This window comes from Palaemon carinicauda, chromosome 9 (assembly GCF_036898095.1).
Source record: "Palaemon carinicauda isolate YSFRI2023 chromosome 9, ASM3689809v2, whole genome shotgun sequence".
NCBI lineage: Eukaryota > Metazoa > Arthropoda > Malacostraca > Decapoda > Palaemonidae > Palaemon > Palaemon carinicauda.
This window is the reverse complement of record NC_090733.1, coordinates 135,614,162-135,636,661: the sequence shown is the minus strand read 5'-3', so window position 1 is coordinate 135,636,661 and position 22,500 is coordinate 135,614,162. Positions and strand designations below refer to the sequence as shown.

The window sequence follows — 22,500 nt, the reverse complement described above, 5'->3', positions numbered from 1 at the left end:
AAACAGATGTAATTCAGTTTATCATTATTTCCAGACAAACATTCTCAGCTCAGGAAACAGATGCAATTCAGTTTATCATTTCCAGACAAACATTCCCAGCTCAGGAAACAGATGTAATTCAGTTTATCATTATTTCCAGACAAACATTCTCAGCTCAGGAAACAGATGTAATTCAGTTTATCATTATTTCCAGACAAACATTCTCAGCTCAGGAAACAGATGTAATTCAGTTTATCATTATTTCCAGACAAACATTCTCAGCTCAGGAAACAGACGTAATTCAGTTTATCATTATTTCCAGACAAACATTCTTCTCTCAGGAAACAGATGTAATTCAGTTTATCATTATTTCCAGACAAACATTCTCAGCTCAGGAAACAGATGTAATTCAGTTTATCATTATTTCCAGACAAACATTCTCAGCTCAGGAAACAGATGTAATTCAGTTTATCATTATTTCCAGACAAACATTCTCAGCTCAGGAAACAGACGTAATTCAGTTTATCATTATTTCCAGACAAACCTTCTCAGCTCAGGAAACAGATGTAATTCAGTTTATCATTATTTCCAGACAAACCTTCTCTTACCCAATGAACTTCACCGATTTCTTGGGAGGCGTCACCCGGAATGCCTCAGGTCACGTGACAGGTGCTAAAGCTGCACTGACATATCTCATCATGAGGGTTAATCGAAGCGAGGTCACCTTGGGGGACAGCAGCCGCCACGCTGGGCTGTCTGAGGAGGTCAGTGGCATTTGCAACTACTTTATCTAGTAACTAGATTTAGTTTTTCAGAGGAAGTTACTCAATTTGCTATTATTCACTGAAATGCCACTGAAAAATGTAAACTAGTTACTAGAAAAAATAGATGCAAGTGGAGTAACCCCTGAAAAACTAAATCTAGTTACTAGATTTAGTTTTTCAGAGGACGTTACTCAACAACTAATTTCTCTAGTAACTAGTTTACATTTTTCAGTGGCATTTCAGTGAACATATGCATATGTGGTCAGTCTCTATGGCATTTCCTACTCGATAGGGCTATGCCACTGTCCCTTGCATATGCCATTCATGAGCAACCTTCAAATGTTCCCTTCCGCTTATAGTAATCTATTTTTTGCCTGGATTATGTGACTTTGCTATTTATCTCAGTAGCATCAGCATAAATAAATTAAAAGATCCGATTTCCTTCTTTCCTTCAGGTTGACATAGGCCTCTACAACTGGGAAGGCACGTACATACAGCTGCTCTTAAATCAATCGGATCTTCTGCCCGGGTTGAAACTCTTTCCAGAGTCTCAGAGAAGGTTAGAGTGCAACATTATATATATATATATATATATATATATATATATATATATATATATATATATATATATATTCTGTATATATATTACATACATATATATATATATATATATATATATATATATATATATTCTGTATATATATTACATATATATATATATATATATATATATATATATATATATATTCTGTATATATATTACATACATATATATATATATATATATATATATATATATATATATATATATATTCTGTATATATATATTACACACACCTAGATATACATTGTTATACATTATATATACTGTATATATATACAGTATATATATATATATATATATATACATATTAATATGTATATATATATATATATATATATATATATATATATATATACATATTAATATATATATATATATATATATATAATATTAATATATATATATATATATATATATATATATATATACATATTATAAATACAAAACCTACATATACATAAACAAATATATATATACATATATATATATATATGTATATATGTATATATATATATATATATATATATATCATATGTGTGCGCGCGCTTGAAATACCATATACCCATGATACTCAAATGTACCACAAGCAAATGAAACAGTGGAATTTCTGTACGATTTTTCTTATTTAGAAATAATTAAGAATAGTATACTGAAAGAAATCTTTATCTATCTCATCCCGAACACATCCTCACATATCTGTCTTTCTCCTGGCAGTTTTGGGGAAATCAGCAGTGACACCATCTTCGGGGATGTTATATACCTGGTGTTCGGGGAAGCAACCCTCTTCATCTACGTTCAGCTGATGTTGGGAAAGTTCAACATGGTGGAAAACAGGGTGAGATTATTATTATTATTATTATTATTATTATTATTATTATTATTATTATTATTATTATTATTTGCTAAGCTACAGTCCTAGTTGGAAAAGCTGAATGCTATAAGCCCGAGGGATCCAACAGGTAAAATAGCCCTGTGAGGAAAGGAAATAAGGCTGTATCACTATTATTATTATTACTTGCTAAGCTACAACCCTAGTTGCAACAGCTGAATGGTATAAGCCCGGAGGATCCAACAGGGAAAATAGCACCGTGAGGAAAGGAAATAAGGCTGTATCATTATTATTATTATTATTATTATTATTACTCGCTAATCTACAACCCATAATTTATAAAGCAGAATGCTGCAAGCTCAAGGGATCCAACAGGGAAAATAGCCCAGTGAGGAAAGATAAAAAGGAAGATAAAATATTTTAAGAGTAATAACATTAAAATAAATATCTCCTATATTAACTATAAAACTAACAAAAAAGAGGAAGAGAAATAATATAGAATATTGTGCTCGAGTGTACCCTCAAGCGAGAGAACTCTAAACCAAGAGACAGTGGAAGACCGTGGTACAGAGGCTATGGCACTACCCAAGACTAGAGAACAATGGTTTGATTATGGAGTGTCCTTCTCCTAGAAGAGCTGCTTACCAAAGCTAAAGAGTGTCTTCTACCCTTACCAAGAGGAAATTGGCCACTGAACAATTACAGTGCAGTAGTTAACCCCTTGGGTGAAGAATTGTTTAGTAATCAGTGTTGTCAGGTTTATGAGGACAGAGGAGAATCTGTAAAGAATAAGCCAGACTATTCGGTGTATGTGTAGGCAAAGGGAAAGTGAACCGTAACCAGAGAGGAGGATCCAATGTAGTACTGTCTAGCCAGTCAAAGGACGCCATAACTATCTAGCGGTAGTATCTCAACGGGCGGCTGGTGCCCTGGAAGAGAAGATCTCATTGTATCAATCCTTTCTCCAACAGCCTCTGTTATCACTCCTGGGTATCCTATCGACATTCATGGCAGTGGGGCTCTCCTTCGGTCTGTGCTCCGCTTTCTCTCTGCCCTACGGACCTGTCCACAGCATCCTTCCTCTCCTGATGCTGGGCTTAGGAGTGGATGACATGTTCGTCATCGTTCAGTGTTTTAATAACCTTAATGAGGAGGTAATGTGAAAAGATACCTTTTAATTTTTTTAATTTTTTTTTTATTTTTTTTTTGTCGTCTTGCTGAGTAATTTCAATTTTATTTATGGAAATTATTATCTAAAATCATATATTCAATTCATGTGTACTTGTCGTATTACATAACTATTGAATTTTTATTTATGGACATTATTTAAAATTATATGTTTCATCCATGTGTTTTCTTTGTCGTCTTGCTGGACAATTCAATTTTATTTATTTCATTTATGGAAACTATTTAAAATTACATATTTAATTCACGTGTTTATTTATTTATTTTTTTTTTTTTTTGTCGTCTTGCTGACCAATTTCAATTTCATTTATGGAAATTATTTAAAATTATATATTTCATTCATGTGTTTTTTGTCGTCTTGCTGGACAATTCCATTATATTTATGAAAATTATTATTTAAAATTATATATTTCATTCATGTGTTTTTTGTCGTCTTGCTGGACAATTCCATTATATTTATGAAAATTATTATTTAAAATTATATATTTCATTCGTGTTTTTTTTTTGTCTTGTTGAGTAATTTCAATTCTATTGATGGAAATTATTTAAAACTATATATTTAATTCATGTGTTTTTTGTCGTCTTGCTGGACAATTCAATTTTATTTATGAAAATTATTATTCAAGATTATATATTTCATTCGTGTTTTTTTTTGTCGTATTGCTGGGCAATTTAATTTTTATTTATTAAAATTATTGCTTAAAAATATTTAATTTTTTTTTTCGATTTTTCAACATGTTTTCAGCATGAATAAACCCAGTTTGATTTCGTAAAACGCATTAAAATCAATATTATTATGATAATAAAATAACAATAATCATCATTATCATGTCACTAATAATAATATAATATGAATTATTAGATTATAAAAATATGCCAAGACCACAAAAAAACTAAGATTTTTCCCAATATTATCCGTAATAAGTCCAATCTCTCTCTCTCTCTCTCTCTCTCTCTCTCTCTCTCTCTCTCTCATTTTCCCTCCCTCTCTCTCTTTCTCTCTCCCTATCTTCCCCTTTCTCTCTCTCTCTTGTTCCCCCTCTCTCTCTCTCTCTCTCTCTCTCTCTCTCTCTCTCTCGTTTTCCCTCCCTCCCTACCCTCCTCTCTCTCTCTCTCTCTCTCTCTCTCTCTCTCTCTCTCTCTCTCTCTCTCTCTCTCTCTTGTTTCCCCCCCCCTCTCTCTCTCTCTCTCCCAACCCTTTTCTCTCTCTCCCCCACCTTCTCTCTCTCTCTCTCTCTCTCTCTCTCTCTCTCTCTCTCTCTCTCTCTCTCTCTCTCTCTCCCCACCAGGAACGACGTTTGGAGCTGAGACAAAGAATGGCCACGGCCCTTCGCCATGCAGGCGTTGCCATTACGGTCACTTCCATCACAGATTTTGCTGCTTTCTTCATCGGCGCTACAACGGTAGGAAATTTTATCCATCTCTATTTTTTGTTACACCTAACCTATCACGAATCTAATTTCAGTCGGTTGACAATGACCCTCCAGTTTCTATCTTTTTTTATACGAGAAATGTGACTTTAATTAAAACAGTATCACAAAAGACACCATAATTTTCTTGAAAAGAATCTGTCAAGAATCTAATCTAAGTTGATTAACAAAGACAAATCTGTCACGAATTTAATTTCAGTTGATTAACAAAAGACAAATCTGTCACGAATCTAATTTCAGTTGATTAACAAAAGACAAATCTGTCACGAATCTAATTTCAGTTGATTAACAAAAGACAAATCTGTCACGAATCTAATTTCAGTTGATTAACAAAAGACAAATCTGTCACGAATCTAATTTCAGTTGATTAACAAAAGACAAATTTGTCACGAATCTAATTTCAGTTGATTAATAAAAGAAAAACCTGTCACGAATCTAAATTCAGTTGATTAACAAAAGACAAATCTGTCACGAATCTAATTTCAGTTGATTAACAAAAGACAAATCTGTCACGAATCTAATTTCAGTTGATTAACAAAAGACAAATCTGTCACGAATCTAATTTCAGTTGATTAACAAAAGACAAATCTGTCACGAATCTAATTTCAGTTGATTAACAAAAGACAAATCTGTCACGAATCTAATTTCAGTTGATTAACAAAAGACAAATCTGTCACGAATCTAATTTCAGTTGATTAACAAAAGACAAATCTGTCAAGAATCTAATTTCAGTTGATTAAAAAAGACAAATCTGTCAAGAATCTAATTTCAGTTGATTAACAAAGACAAATCTGTCACGAATCTCATTTCAGTTGATTAACAAAGACAAATCTGTCACGAATCTAATCTAAGTTGATTAACAAAGACAAATCTGTCACGAATCTCATTTCAGTTGATTAACAAAGACAAATCTGTCACGAATCTCATTTCAGTTGATTAACAAAGACAAATCTGTCAAGAATCTAATTTCAGTTGATTAACAAAAGACAAATCTGTCACGAATCTCATTTCAGTTGATTAACAAAGACAAATCTGTCACGAATCTAATCTAAGTTGATTAACAAAGACAAATCTGTCACGAATCTCATTTCAGTTGATTAACAAAGACAAATCTGTCACGAATCTCATTTCAGTTGATTAACAAAAGACAAATCTGTCAAGAATCTAATTTCAGTTGATTAAAAAAGACAAATCTGTCAAGAATCTAATTTCAGTTGATTAACAAAAGACAAATCTGTCACGAATCTCATTTCAGTTGATTAACAAAGACAAATCTGTCACGAATCTAATCTAAGTTGATTAACAAAGACAAATCTGTCACGAATCTCATTTCAGTTGATTAACAAAGACAAATCTGTCACGAATCTCATTTCAGTTGATTAACAAAGACAAATCTGTCACGAATCTGATCTAAGTTGATTAACAAAGACAAATCTGTCACGAATCTAATTTCAGTTGATTAACAAAGACAAATCTGTCACGAATCTGATCTAAGTTGATTAACAAAGACAAATCTGTCACGAATCTAATTTCAGTTGATTAACAAAGACAAATCTGTCACGAATCTCATTTCAGTTGATTAACAAAGACAAATCTGTCACGAATCTCATTTCAGTTGATTAACAAAGACAAATCTGTCACGAATCTCATTTCAGTTGATTAACAAAGACAAATCTGTCACGAATCTAATTTCAGTTGATTAACAAAGACAAATCTGTCACGAATCTGATCTAAGTTGATTAACAAAGACAAATCTGTCACGAATCTAATTTCAGTTGATTAACAAAGACAAATCTGTCACGAATCTCATTTCAGTTGATTAACAAAGACAAATCTGTCACGAATCTGATCTAAGTTGATTAACAAAGACAAATCTGTCACGAATCTAATTTCAGTTGATTAACAAAGACAAATCTGTCACGAATCTGATCTAAGTTGATTAACAAAGACAAATCTGTCACGAATCTAATTTCAGTTGATTAACAAAGACAAATCTGTCACGAATCTAATCTAAGTTGATTAACAAAGACAAATCTGTCACGAATCTCATTTCAGTTGATTAACAAAGACAAATCTGTCACGAATCTCATTTCAGTTGATTAACAAAGACAAATCTGTCACGAATCTAATTTCAGTTGATTAACAAAGACAAATCTGTCACGAATCTCATTTCAGTTGATTAACAAAGACAAATCTGTCACGAATCTCATTTCAGTTGATTAACAAAGACAAATCTGTCACGAATCTCATTTCAGTTGATTAACAAAGACAAATCTGTCACGAATCTCATTTCAGTTGATTAACAAAGACAAATCTGTCACGAATCTAATTTCAGTTGATTAACAAAGACAAATCTGTCACGAATCTGATCTAAGTTGATTAACAAAGACAAATCTGTCACGAATCTAATTTCAGTTGATTAACAAAGACAAATCTGTCACGAATCTCATTTCAGTTGATTAACAAAGACAAATCTGTCACGAATCTGATCTAAGTTGATTAACAAAGACAAATCTGTCACAAATCTAATTTCAGTTGATTAACAAAGACAAATCTGTCACGAATCTGATCTAAGTTGATTAACAAAGACAAATCTGTCACGAATCTCATTTCAGTTGATTAACAAAGACAAATCTGTCACGAATCTCATTTCAGTTGATTAACAAAGACAAATCTGTCACGAATCTCATTTCAGTTGATTAACAAAGACAAATCTGTCACGAATCTCATTTCAGTTGATTAACAAAGACAAATCTGTCACGAATCTCCTTTCAGTTGATTAACAAAGACAAATCTGTCACGAATCTCATTTCAGTTGATTAACAAAGACAAATCTGTCACGAATCTAATCTAAGTTGATTAACAAAAACAAATCTGTCACGAATCTCATTTCAGTTGATTAACAAAGACAAATCTGTCACGAATCTAATTTCAGTTGATTAACAAAGACAAATCTGTCACGAATCTCATTTCAGTTGATTAACAAAGACAAATCTGTCACGAATCTCATTTCAGTTGATTAACAAAGACAAATCTGTCACGAATCTCATTTCAGTTGATTAACAAAGACAAATCTTTCACGAATCTAATCTAAGTTGATTAACAAAAACAAATCTGTCACGAATCTCATTTCAGTTGATTAACAAAGACAAATCTGTCACGAATCTAATCTAAGTTGATTAACAAAGACAAATCTGTCACGAATCTCCTTTCAGTTGATTAACAAAGACAAATCTGTCACGAATCTCATTTCAGTTGATTAACAAAGACAAATCTGTCACGAATCTCATTTCAGTTGATTAACAAAGACAAATCTGTCACGAATCTAATCTAAGTTGATTAACAAAAACAAATCTGTCACGAATCTCATTTCAGTTGATTAACAAAGACAAATCTGTCACGAATCTAATTTCAGTTGATTAACAAAGACAAATCTGTCACGAATCTCATTTCAGTTGATTAACAAAGACAAATCTGTCACGAATCTAATCTAAGTTGATTAACAAAAACAAATCTGTCACGAATCTCATTTCAGTTGATTAACAAAGACAAATCTGTCACGAATCTAATTTCAGTTGATTAACAAAGACAAATCTGTCACGAATCTAATCTAAGTTGATTAACAAAAACAAATCTGTCACGAATCTCATTTCAGTTGATTAACAAAGACAAATCTGTCACGAATCTAATTTCAGTTGATTAACAAAGACAAATCTGTCACGAATCTCATTTCAGTTGATTAACAAAGACAAATCTGTCACGAATCTCATTTCAGTTGATTAACAAAGACAAATCTGTCACGAATCTCATTTCAGTTGATTAACAAAGACAAATCTGTCACGAATCTAATTTCAGTTGATTAACAAAGACAAATCTGTCACGAATCTCATTTCAGTTGATTAACAAAGACAAATCTGTCACGAATCTAATCTAAGTTGATTAACAAAAACAAATCTGTCACGAATCTCATTTCAGTTGATTAACAAAGACAAATCTGTCACGAATCTCATTTCAGTTGATTAACAAAGACAAATCTGTCACGAATCTAATCTAAGTTGATTAACAAAAACAAATCTGTCACGAATCTCATTTCAGTTGATTAACAAAGACAAATCTGTCACGAATCTAATTTCAGTTGATTAACAAAGACAAATCTGTCACGAATCTCATTTCAGTTGATTAACAAAGACAAATCTGTCACGAATCTCCTTTCAGTTGAATAACAAAGACAAATCTGTCACGAATCTCATTTCAGTTGATTAACAAAGACAAATCTGTCACGAATCTCATTTCAGTTGATTAACAAAGACAAATCTGTCACGAATCTCCTTTCAGTTGAATAACAAAGACAAATCTGTCACGAATCTCATTTCAGTTGATTAACAAAGACAAATCTGTCACGAATCTAATCTAAGTTGATTAACAAAGACAAATCTGTCATGAATCTCATTTCAGTTGATTAACAAAGACAAATCTGTCACGAATCTCATTTCAGTTGATTAACAAAGACAAATCTGTCACGAATCTGATCTAAGTTGATTAACAAAGACAAATCTGTCACGAATCTAATTTCAGTTGATTAACAAAGACAAATCTGTCACGAATCTGATCTAAGTTGATTAACAAAGACAAATCTGTCACGAATCTGATCTAAGTTGATTAACAAAGACAAATCTGTCACGAATCTAATTTCAGTTGATTAACAAAGACAAATCTGTCACGAATCTGATCTAAGTTGATTAACAAAGACAAATCTGTCACGAATCTCATTTCAGTTGATTAACAAAGACAAATCTGTCACGAATCTCATTTCAGTTGATTAACAAAGACAAATCTGTCACGAATCTCATTTCAGTTGATTAACAAAGACAAATCTGTCACGAATCTCATTTCAGTTGATTAACAAAGACAAATCTGTCACGAATCTCCTTTCAGTTGATTAACAAAGACAAATCTGTCACGAATCTCATTTCAGTTGATTAACAAAGACAAATCTGTCACGAATCTAATCTAAGTTGATTAACAAAAACAAATCTGTCACGAATCTCATTTCAGTTGATTAACAAAGACAAATCTGTCACGAATCTAATTTCAGTTGATTAACAAAGACAAATCTGTCACGAATCTCATTTCAGTTGATTAACAAAGACAAATCTGTCACGAATCTCATTTCAGTTGATTAACAAAGACAAATCTGTCACGAATCTCATTTCAGTTGATTAACAAAGACAAATCTGTCACGAATCTAATCTAAGTTGATTAACAAAAACAAATCTGTCACGAATCTCATTTCAGTTGATTAACAAAGACAAATCTGTCACGAATCTAATCTAAGTTGATTAACAAAGACAAATCTGTCACGAATCTCCTTTCAGTTGATTAACAAAGACAAATCTGTCACGAATCTCATTTCAGTTGATTAACAAAGACAAATCTGTCACGAATCTCATTTCAGTTGATTAACAAAGACAAATCTGTCACGAATCTAATCTAAGTTGATTAACAAAAACAAATCTGTCACGAATCTCATTTCAGTTGATTAACAAAGACAAATCTGTCACGAATCTAATTTCAGTTGATTAACAAAGACAAATCTGTCACGAATCTAATCTAAGTTGATTAACAAAGACAAATCTGTCACGAATCTAATCTAAGTTGATTAACAAAAACAAATCTGTCACGAATCTCATTTCAGTTGATTAACAAAGACAAATCTGTCACGAATCTAATTTCAGTTGATTAACAAAGACAAATCTGTCACGAATCTAATCTAAGTTGATTAACAAAAACAAATCTGTCACGAATCTCATTTCAGTTGATTAACAAAGACAAATCTGTCACGAATCTAATTTCAGTTGATTAACAAAGACAAATCTGTCACGAATCTCATTTCAGTTGATTAACAAAGACAAATCTGTCACGAATCTCATTTCAGTTGATTAACAAAGACAAATCTGTCACGAATCTCATTTCAGTTGATTAACAAAGACAAATCTGTCACGAATCTAATTTCAGTTGATTAACAAAGACAAATCTGTCACGAATCTCATTTCAGTTGATTAACAAAGACAAATCTGTCACGAATCTAATCTAAGTTGATTAACAAAAACAAATCTGTCACGAATCTCATTTCAGTTGATTAACAAAGACAAATCTGTCACGAATCTCATTTCAGTTGATTAACAAAGACAAATCTGTCACGAATCTAATCTAAGTTGATTAACAAAAACAAATCTGTCACGAATCTCATTTCAGTTGATTAACAAAGACAAATCTGTCACGAATCTAATTTCAGTTGATTAACAAAGACAAATCTGTCACGAATCTCATTTCAGTTGATTAACAAAGACAAATCTGTCACGAATCTCCTTTCAGTTGAATAACAAAGACAAATCTGTCACGAATCTCATTTCAGTTGATTAACAAAGACAAATCTGTCACGAATCTAATCTAAGTTGATTAACAAAGACAAATCTGTCATGAATCTAATCTAAGTTGATTAACAAAGACAAATCTGTCACGAATCTCATTTCAGTTGATTAACAAAGACAAATCTGTCACGAATCTCATTTCAGTTGAATAACAAAGACAAATCTGTCACGAATCTCCTTTCAGTTGAATAACAAAGACAAATCTGTCACGAATCTCATTTCAGTTGATTAACAAAGACAAATCTGTCACGAATCTAATCTAAGTTGATTAACAAAGACAAATCTGTCACGAATCTCATTTCAGTTGATTAACAAAGACAAATCTGTCACGAATCTAATTTCAGTTGATTAACAAAGACAAATCTGTCACGAATCTCATTTCAGTTGATTAACAAAGACAAATCTGTCACGAATCTAATCTAAGTTGATTAACAAAGACAAATCTGTCACGAATCTCATTTCAGTTGATTAACAAAGACAAATCTGTCACAAATCTAATCTAAGTTGATTAACAAAGACAAATCTGTCACGAATCTCATTTCAGTTGATTAACAAAGACAAATCTGTCACGAATCTCATTTCAGTTGATTAACAAAGACAAATCTGTCACGAATCTAATTTCAGTTGATTAACAAAGACAAATCTGTCACGAATCTCATTTCAGTTGATTAACAAAGACAAATCTGTCACGAATCTAATCTAAGTTGATTAACAAAAACAAATCTGTCACGAATCTCATTTCAGTTGATTAACAAAGACAAATCTGTCACGAATCTCATTTCAGTTGATTAACAAAGACAAATCTGTCACGAATCTAATCTAAGTTGATTAACAAAAACAAATCTGTCACGAATCTCATTTCAGTTGATTAACAAAGACAAATCTGTCACGAATCTAATTTCAGTTGATTAACAAAGACAAATCTGTCACGAATCTCATTTCAGTTGATTAACAAAGACAAATCTGTCACGAATCTCCTTTCAGTTGAATAACAAAGACAAATCTGTCACGAATCTCATTTCAGTTGATTAACAAAGACAAATCTGTCACGAATCTCATTTCAGTTGATTAACAAAGACAAATCTGTCACGAATCTCCTTTCAGTTGAATAACAAAGACAAATCTGTCACGAATCTCATTTCAGTTGATTAACAAAGACAAATCTGTCACGAATCTAATCTAAGTTGATTAACAAAGACAAATCTGTCATGAATCTCATTTCAGTTGATTAACAAAGACAAATCTGTCACGAATCTCATTTCAGTTGATTAACAAAGACAAATCTGTCACGAATCTGATCTAAGTTGATTAACAAAGACAAATCTGTCACGAATCTAATTTCAGTTGATTAACAAAGACAAATCTGTCACGAATCTGATCTAAGTTGATTAACAAAGACAAATCTGTCACGAATCTGATCTAAGTTGATTAACAAAGACAAATCTGTCACGAATCTAATTTCAGTTGATTAACAAAGACAAATCTGTCACGAATCTGATCTAAGTTGATTAACAAAGACAAATCTGTCACGAATCTCATTTCAGTTGATTAACAAAGACAAATCTGTCACGAATCTCATTTCAGTTGATTAACAAAGACAAATCTGTCACGAATCTCATTTCAGTTGATTAACAAAGACAAATCTGTCACGAATCTCATTTCAGTTGATTAACAAAGACAAATCTGTCACGAATCTCCTTTCAGTTGATTAACAAAGACAAATCTGTCACGAATCTCATTTCAGTTGATTAACAAAGACAAATCTGTCACGAATCTAATCTAAGTTGATTAACAAAAACAAATCTGTCACGAATCTCATTTCAGTTGATTAACAAAGACAAATCTGTCACGAATCTAATTTCAGTTGATTAACAAAGACAAATCTGTCACGAATCTCATTTCAGTTGATTAACAAAGACAAATCTGTCACGAATCTCATTTCAGTTGATTAACAAAGACAAATCTGTCACGAATCTCATTTCAGTTGATTAACAAAGACAAATCTGTCACGAATCTAATCTAAGTTGATTAACAAAAACAAATCTGTCACGAATCTCATTTCAGTTGATTAACAAAGACAAATCTGTCACGAATCTAATCTAAGTTGATTAACAAAGACAAATCTGTCACGAATCTCCTTTCAGTTGATTAACAAAGACAAATCTGTCACGAATCTCATTTCAGTTGATTAACAAAGACAAATCTGTCACGAATCTCATTTCAGTTGATTAACAAAGACAAATCTGTCACGAATCTAATCTAAGTTGATTAACAAAAACAAATCTGTCACGAATCTCATTTCAGTTGATTAACAAAGACAAATCTGTCACGAATCTAATTTCAGTTGATTAACAAAGACAAATCTGTCACGAATCTAATCTAAGTTGATTAACAAAGACAAATCTGTCACGAATCTAATCTAAGTTGATTAACAAAAACAAATCTGTCACAAATCTCATTTCAGTTGATTAACAAAGACAAATCTGTCACGAATCTAATTTCAGTTGATTAACAAAGACAAATCTGTCACGAATCTAATCTAAGTTGATTAACAAAAACAAATCTGTCACGAATCTCATTTCAGTTGATTAACAAAGACAAATCTGTCACGAATCTAATTTCAGTTGATTAACAAAGACAAATCTGTCACGAATCTCATTTCAGTTGATTAACAAAGACAAATCTGTCACGAATCTCATTTCAGTTGATTAACAAAGACAAATCTGTCACGAATCTCATTTCAGTTGATTAACAAAGACAAATCTGTCACGAATCTAATTTCAGTTGATTAACAAAGACAAATCTGTCACGAATCTCATTTCAGTTGATTAACAAAGACAAATCTGTCACGAATCTAATCTAAGTTGATTAACAAAAACAAATCTGTCACGAATCTCATTTCAGTTGATTAACAAAGACAAATCTGTCACGAATCTCATTTCAGTTGATTAACAAAGACAAATCTGTCACGAATCTAATCTAAGTTGATTAACAAAAACAAATCTGTCACGAATCTCATTTCAGTTGATTAACAAAGACAAATCTGTCACGAATCTAATTTCAGTTGATTAACAAAGACAAATCTGTCACGAATCTCATTTCAGTTGATTAACAAAGACAAATCTGTCACGAATCTCCTTTCAGTTGAATAACAAAGACAAATCTGTCACGAATCTCATTTCAGTTGATTAACAAAGACAAATCTGTCACGAATCTAATCTAAGTTGATTAACAAAGACAAATCTGTCATGAATCTAATCTAAGTTGATTAACAAAGACAAATCTGTCACGAATCTCATTTCAGTTGATTAACAAAGACAAATCTGTCACGAATCTCATTTCAGTTGAATAACAAAGACAAATCTGTCACGAATCTCCTTTCAGTTGAATAACAAAGACAAATCTGTCACGAATCTCATTTCAGTTGATTAACAAAGACAAATCTGTCACGAATCTAATCTAAGTTGATTAACAAAGACAAATCTGTCACGAATCTCATTTCAGTTGATTAACAAAGACAAATCTGTCACGAATCTAATTTCAGTTGATTAACAAAGACAAATCTGTCACGAATCTCATTTCAGTTGATTAACAAAGACAAATCTGTCACGAATCTAATCTAAGTTGATTAACAAAGACAAATCTGTCACGAATCTCATTTCAGTTGATTAACAAAGACAAATCTGTCACGAATCTAATCTAAGTTGATTAACAAAGACAAATCTGTCACGAATCTCATTTCAGTTGATTAACAAAGACAAATCTGTCACGAATCTAATCTAAGTTGATTAACAAAGACAAATCTGTCATGAATCTAATCTAAGTTGATTAACAAAGACAAATCTGTCATGAATCTAATCTAAGTTGATTAACAAAGACAAATCTGTCACGAATCTCATTTCAGTTGATTAACAAAGACAAATCTGTCACGAATCTAATCTAAGTTGATTAACAAAGACAAATCTGTCACGAATCTCATTTCAGTTGATTAACAAAGACAAATCTGTCACGAATCTCATTTCAGTTGATTAACAAAGACAAATCTATCACGAATCTCATTTCAGTTGAATAACAAAGACAAATCTGTCACGAATCTCATTTCAGTTGATTAACAAAGACAAATCTGTCACGAATCTAATCTAAGTTGATTAACAAAGACAAATCTGTCACGAATCTAATCTAAGTTGATTAACAAAGACAAATCTGTCACGAATCTCATTTCAGTTGATTAACAAAGACAAATCTGTCACGAATCTAATTTCAGTTGATTAACAAAGACAAATCTGTCACGAATCTCATTTCAGTTGATTAACAAAGACAAATCTGTCACGAATCTCCTTTCAGTTGAATAACAAAGACAAATCTGTCACAAATCTCATTTCAGTTGATTAACAAAGACAAATCTGTCACGAATCTAATCTAAGTTGATTAACAAAGACAAATCTGTCATGAATCTAATCTAAGTTGATCAACAAAGACAAATCTGTCACGAATCTCATTTCAGTTGATTAACAAAGACAAATCTGTCACGAATCTCATTTCAGTTGAATAACAAAGACAAATCTGTCACGAATCTCCTTTCAGTTGAATAACAAAGACAAATCTGTCACGAATCTCATTTCAGTTGATTAACAAAGACAAATCTGTCACGAATCTAATCTAAGTTGATTAACAAAGACAAATCTGTCACGAATCTCATTTCAGTTGATTAACAAAGACAAATCTGTCACGAATCTAATTTCAGTTGATTAACAAAGACAAATCTGTCACGAATCTCATTTCAGTTGATTAACAAAGACAAATCTGTCACGAATCTAATTTCAGTTGATTAACAAAGACAAATCTGTCACGAATCTCATTTCAGTTGATTAACAAAGACAAATCTGTCACGAATCTAATCTAAGTTGATTAACAAAGACAAATCTGTCACAAATCTCATTTCAGTTGATTAACAAAGACAAATCTGTCACGAATCTAATCTAAGTTGATTAACAAAGACAAATCTGTCACGAATCTCATTTCAGTTGAATAACAAAGACAAATCTGTCACGAATCTCATTTCAGTTGATTAACAAAGACAAATCTGTCACGAATCTCATTTCAGTTGATTAACAAAGACAAATCTGTCACGAATCTAATCTAAGTTGATTAACAAAGACAAATCTGTCACGAATCTAATCTAAGTTGATTAACAAAGAAAAATCTGTCACGAATCTAATCTAAGTTGATTAACAAAGACAAATCTGTCACGAATCTCATTTCAGTTGATTAACAAAGACAAATCTGTCACGAATCTAATCTAAGTTGATTAACAAAGACAAATCTGTCACGAATCTCATTTCAGTTGATTAACAAAGACAAATCTGTCACGAATCTAATCTAAGTTGATTAACAAAGACAAATCTGTCACGAATCTCATTTCAGTTGATTAACAAAGACAAATCTGTCACGAATCTCATTTCAGTTGATTAACAAAGACAAATCTGTCACGAATCTCATTTCAGTTGATTAACAAAGACAAATCTGTCACGAATCTCATTTCAGTTGATTAACAAAGACAAATCTGTCACGAATCTAATCTAAGTTGATTAACAAAGACAAATCTGTCACGAATCTCATTTCAGTTGATTAACAAAGACAAATCTGTCACGAATCTCATTTCAGTTGAATAACAAAGACAAATCTGTCACGAATCTCATTTCAGTTGATTAACAAAGACAAATCTGTCACGAATCTCATTTCAGTTGATTAACAAAGACAAATCTGTCACGAATCTAATCTAAGTTGATTAACAAAGACAAATCTGTCACGAATCTAATTTCAGTTGATTAACAAAGACAAATCTGTCACGAATCTCATTTCAGTTGAATAACAAAGACAAATCTGTCACGAATCTAATTTCAGTTGATTAACAAAAGACAAATCTGTCACGAATCTCATTTCAGTTGATTAACAAAAGACAAATCTGTCACGAATCTAATTTCAGTTGATTAACAAAAGACAAATCTGTCACGAATCTAATTTCAGTTGATTAACAAAAGACAAATCTGTCACGAATCTAATTTCAGTTGATTAACAAAAGACAAATCTGTCACGAATCTAATTTCAGTTGATTAACAAAAGACAAATCTGTCACGAATCTAATTTCAGTTGATTAACAAAAGACAAATCTGTCATGAATCTAATTTCAGTTGATTAACAAAAGACAAATCTGTCACGAATCTAATTTCAGTTGTTTAACAAGAGAGAAATTTGTCAAGAATCTAATTTCAGGTGATTAATAAAAGGCAAATCTGTCACGAATCTAATTTCAGTTGATTAATAGAGACAAATCTGTCCCGAATCTAATTTTATTTGATTAAATGAGAAAAACCTTTCACGAATCTAATTTCAGTTGATCAACAGTGCTCTTATAGTTTCTATCAAATTTTTTCTATACCAGAAATGTGACTTTCATTAAAACTATAACAAAAACACCTCAATTTTCTTGAGACAAATCTGTCACGAATCTAATTTCAGTTGATTAAAAGAGAAAAATTTGTCACAAATCTAATTTTATTTGTTTAAAAGAGAAAAATCTGTCACGAATTTAATATCAGTTGATCAACAGTACTCTTCCAGTTTCTATCAATTTTCTTTACGAGAAATATCACTTTAATTAAAACAGTATTACAAAAAACAACATAATTTTCTTGAAGTTGATTAACAGTGCTCTTCCAGTTACCTATCAATTTTCATACGAGGATTCGGGCTTTAATTAAAACAGAATTATAAAAATAAATAAATAAATAAATAAATATAAAAATGAATAAATTCAAAAGTTCAAACTTGCAGCAAATGTTTTATGTTTGAACAGGCTGACATAGGTCTCTTTTTATAGTTTATGCATAAAAGATGTTTAAATGTTGTTACCGTTCTTAAAATATTTGAATTTAATTGTTCATAACTTTCCTAACGGGGTTATTTTTCCCTTTTGGAACCTTTGAGCTTACAGCATCCTGCTTTTCCAACTAGGGTTGTAGCTTAGCTAATAATAATAATAATAATAATAATAATAATAATAATAATAATAATGATAATAATAAATAACAACAACAACAACAACAACAATAATAATAACAAATAATAATAACATAATGATAATAACAACAACAAAAATAATAATAATAATAATAATAACAATAATAATAATAATAATAATAATAATACAGTATAGAAAAGAATGGCAATTAGGTCTTCATAACACATAGCTAACTCTAGAAATCACCTATAAACCAAGAACCCCCGTTTAAGATATCTATTCTACACTTTCAATGCAAATGTTTCCAGGTTCTTCCTGCTCTGAGATCCTTCTGCATCTATTCTGCAGTAGGAATTGCAAGTCTCTATTTCCTGCAGCTGACGTTCTTCTTCTCTTGGTTTACTCTGGATCAGAGGCGTCTCGAAGGTAAGTCCTGGTTTCAGTGAGACGAGATATGAGTGACGGGCCAAGACTAGGTTGTGATTCAGAGGCCAGATGAATGCAACTGAGTGACTTTATTACGACACATCGAGTATATATACACACTAGGTCCCGGTAAGAAGGTCACAAAATACAAACATGCTATTATTTGTCCAACCGGCAACCGGTTCTGTTAGCAGTTAACAATGAAGTAGGCAGACAGGTTAAAACAAGTTGCCTTCAGTGCGAGGGGAGAGAGAAGATACTAAGGATAATATATACAAAAAAGAGAAATGTCATTACTATGTACGCTCGTGTGACACTCAGGTGGTACATATGACAGGTGACTTGGTTGGTTTCAGTGTGACGGGATATAATAGGGGACTCGGTTGGTTTCAGTGTGACGGGATATGACAGGTGACTCGGTTGGTTTCAGTGTGACGGGGTACGACAGGTCACTCGGTTGGTTTCGTGTGACGGGATATGACAGGCGACTCGGTTGGTTTTAGTGTGACGGGATATGACAGGTGACTCGGTTGGTTTCAGTGTGACTGGATATGACAGGTGACTCGGTTGGTTTCAGTGTGACGGGATATGACAAGTGACTCGGCTGGTTTCAGTGTGACGGGATATGACAGGTGACTCGGTATGCTGTTAATTATAAGTGTTTCCTTCTCCATCATGATACTGAACATTACAAAGTATTCTAAGAGATTTGTTCTAGCTGTGACGCGTCTCGGAGGTAAGTCATGGTTTCAGTGTGACGAGATATGACAGGTAACTCGGTTGATTATGGACATTCACTCGGTATGCTGTTAATTCTCAAGTGCTTCCTTCTCCATCATGATATTCAACACTACACAGTATTCTAGAAGTTTGATTCTAGCTGTGACCAGATTGTGGAATGATCTTTCTAATCAGGCGGCTGAATTGGTGGAACTTCAGAAGATCAAACTTGCAATGAATGTTTTTACTTCACAGTATTCTAGGATATTTATTCTAGCTGTGATCAGATTGTGGAATGATATTCCTAATCAGGGAGTTGAATTGGTGGAACTTCAGAATTTCAGATGTTCAAACTTGCAGCGAATGTTTTTTTATGTTGGGCAGACTGACATGAGTCTCTCTTCATAGTTTACTTATGACAGATCTATTTTAACGTTGTTACTAATCTTAGAATATCTTATACTCTTTATTCATTTCTTGCCATTATTCTATTTGCTTCCTTATTTCCTTTCATCACTGGGCAATCTTCCCTGTAGGATCCCTAGGGTGTATATCATCAATCATGACTAGCGGTATCCTCAGTATAATCGAACACAATTGGCTATACCATAGACGCTACACAAAATTTCTGGTAAAAACCGACCAGATAGTCATTCAGATCGATGTGGAAAATAACTTTTGAACGTCCAGTGCTCAAAGAACTAACTCCAAATAAATACTGTAGGTTACCTAAAATCCTATGTCATTCAAACTGTTATTAGTAACTTTGTATCTTCTTGTTAGTTTGCAATAGATTACGTAAAACCCTATGCCATTTGATTAGCTGTCAGTAGCATTGGATCTTCTTGATGGTTTGCACCAAATCACTTAAGATCCTATGTTATTTGATTAGCTATCCGTAACACTGGATCTTCTTGTTGGTTTGCACCAGATAACTCAAGATCCTAAATCATTTGACTAACTATCCATAACACTGGATCTCCTTGTTGGTTTGCATTAGATCACTTAAGATCCTCTGTCATTCAATTAACCGGCAGTAACATTAAACCTTCTTATTCATTTGCAATATATTAAATATACTTCCATGCCATTTGAATAGCTGCCAGCAACATTGGATCATTTGATGATTTTCAGATAACAGGAATGGCCTCATTTGGTGCTACAAACACAAAAATTGGACTCCGAATGAATGTTCCCAGCACGAGTTCTGCCAAAGTTTCTTTGGAAATATTTACTCGCGATTCATTCTGCTCAAACCAGTCAAGGTATGTGTTGCATATAGTCAATAGGAGAATCAAAGGGGAATGTGAAGTCTCAATTTATACTTGATATTGACAGGAAACAGTGAAAAATATAGACATTGATACTTATAGGTTTTTGTATTATTGCTTCCATTGAACTTACGCTGAATAGCAATCCCAACTACGTATGAAATCTTCTAGTATGCATTTATATATCAAATAAATTAAGGGGTATATTGGATAATAAACCTCAAATGTTTCTTTTTCGAAAAAGTTGAAAAGTATTTGTAGAGCGATAAGTTGATTTAGATTCACTGACACAAATAGTATAGTGCTTATGTAACAAAATCCTCGTACTTTGATTGCTATCTAATTCAGTAGTATAAACATAAAACGAATCCTATTGCTTTATCATTTCAACCAGAAAGCTTGATGTCAATAAATCTAATTTCTCTCTCCCGTGTTATATTCATTAGGTTCTAGTTCTACTTATAACGGCTATTCTTTTCGGATCGTGCGCTTGGGGAGTGTCGGGCCTTCGTCAGGAGTTCAACCCTATCTGGTTTATCCCTCGTTCATCCTACCTGTTTCAGTTCCTGGACAGGATCTACTTATACTATCCGTCAGCAGGTAAGAGGCTTGAAGTCACAACATGGTCACAAAATGAGAAACGAGAAGAGACATGATGGAATTCATAAATTTTTGCATTCTTATGTGAATACCAAAATAAAATGGATATTATCATTACTTTAGATATATGAAAACTTCAATAATGGTATGTCTGTGCGCATGCCCCTTCGTTTGATCCCCTGACTTGCTACATCAGTCAAAACTCAGCTAAGGATGGATGCAGTAATAAATGTCTTATTTTACTCAATATACATCCTCAATTAAAGGAAAGTGTTTTGGCAATATATGTTTGCGTATAGGAGTGCATATAAGTCAGGAAAGAGAGAGAGACACTTATGCCACCCTCACACTTGCAGGATTTCAGACCACACAATGCTTCATGGCAATGAGTGCCATTTCAGTGGTACGTAGCATTAAGTATTGTTTGCACCATGTTCATGCAATGCACACGCATAAGTTACGTATTGTCTCCATAATGCATGCCAAAACTGGGTTGCACTGGTATGTCGTGACATGCAATGGCACTATACTTTTTTATTCATATGTTAAGTATTTACTCATCATCAGCAGTGTTCGCGAAGAGTTCGCCCAGAGCACACGCTTAGTTTACACCTGTGGCACCACATGGTAGGAACATTTATGCATGACAAATTTTCTAACATATAAAAATTCTCTCTACAACATAGCATGCACCCTTACCAGACTCCTCATGGTCGTTCTCAAAGACTTTAATCCTGACACGCCAAAGTGCGTGCCCTTGCGGGAACAAAAATCATGCACACGTCAGGGTTACATTACCCTCCCAGTTGAAAGTAATGATAGTCACTCTTAGAAGAATTCCTGCTCAGTGAAACAAATGATGATTATTAAATGCTTTTTTTTCCAGGAGAAAGAGGTACCGTTTACCTTGGAGCCTTAGACTACCCTCAAGAAGTCTACAAAGTGGGCCAACTGACTGAGGAAATGTTGGGGAACGAATACATCTCGCATGTTGATTCATGGTACGATGCCATGGCAAACTACACAATGCGCGATTTGGGAGAAGGTGGGTTTGAACCCTGTCTGTTTGTCATTTTGGTGCACTCACTGCATGTGTGTGTGTATATACACACACACACACACACACATATATATATATATATATATATATATATATATATATATATATATATTGTCAACTGAATTTCAAGCTTAAGTAATATGGGAGTTATGGAAATTTGGTAGTAAACGGCAAGGCCTA

The 22,500-nt window shown here is 32.6% G+C and overlaps 2 protein-coding genes across 2 annotated transcripts in view; one reads left to right on the top strand and one right to left on the bottom strand.

The window, feature by feature from the left end:
• The window catches only part of LOC137647166 (patched domain-containing protein 3-like), a 59,324-nt gene that overhangs the window by 21,913 nt on the left and 14,911 nt on the right, over window positions 1-22,500 (top strand). The window contains exons 6-14 of the mRNA XM_068380447.1: window positions 572-743; window positions 1,199-1,302; window positions 2,062-2,182; window positions 3,148-3,330; window positions 4,651-4,764; window positions 18,552-18,669; window positions 20,524-20,654; window positions 21,107-21,260; window positions 22,147-22,305. Coding sequence (XP_068236548.1) covers window positions 572-743; window positions 1,199-1,302; window positions 2,062-2,182; window positions 3,148-3,330; window positions 4,651-4,764; window positions 18,552-18,669; window positions 20,524-20,654; window positions 21,107-21,260; window positions 22,147-22,305 — 1,256 coding nt within the window. The remainder of the gene's footprint in view (window positions 1-571; window positions 744-1,198; window positions 1,303-2,061; window positions 2,183-3,147; window positions 3,331-4,650; window positions 4,765-18,551; window positions 18,670-20,523; window positions 20,655-21,106; window positions 21,261-22,146; window positions 22,306-22,500) is intronic.
• Window positions 1-22,500, bottom strand: part of mRpS18C (mitochondrial ribosomal protein S18C) — a 130,476-nt gene that overhangs the window by 104,007 nt on the left and 3,969 nt on the right. The gene's annotated exons all lie outside the window — the stretch shown is intronic.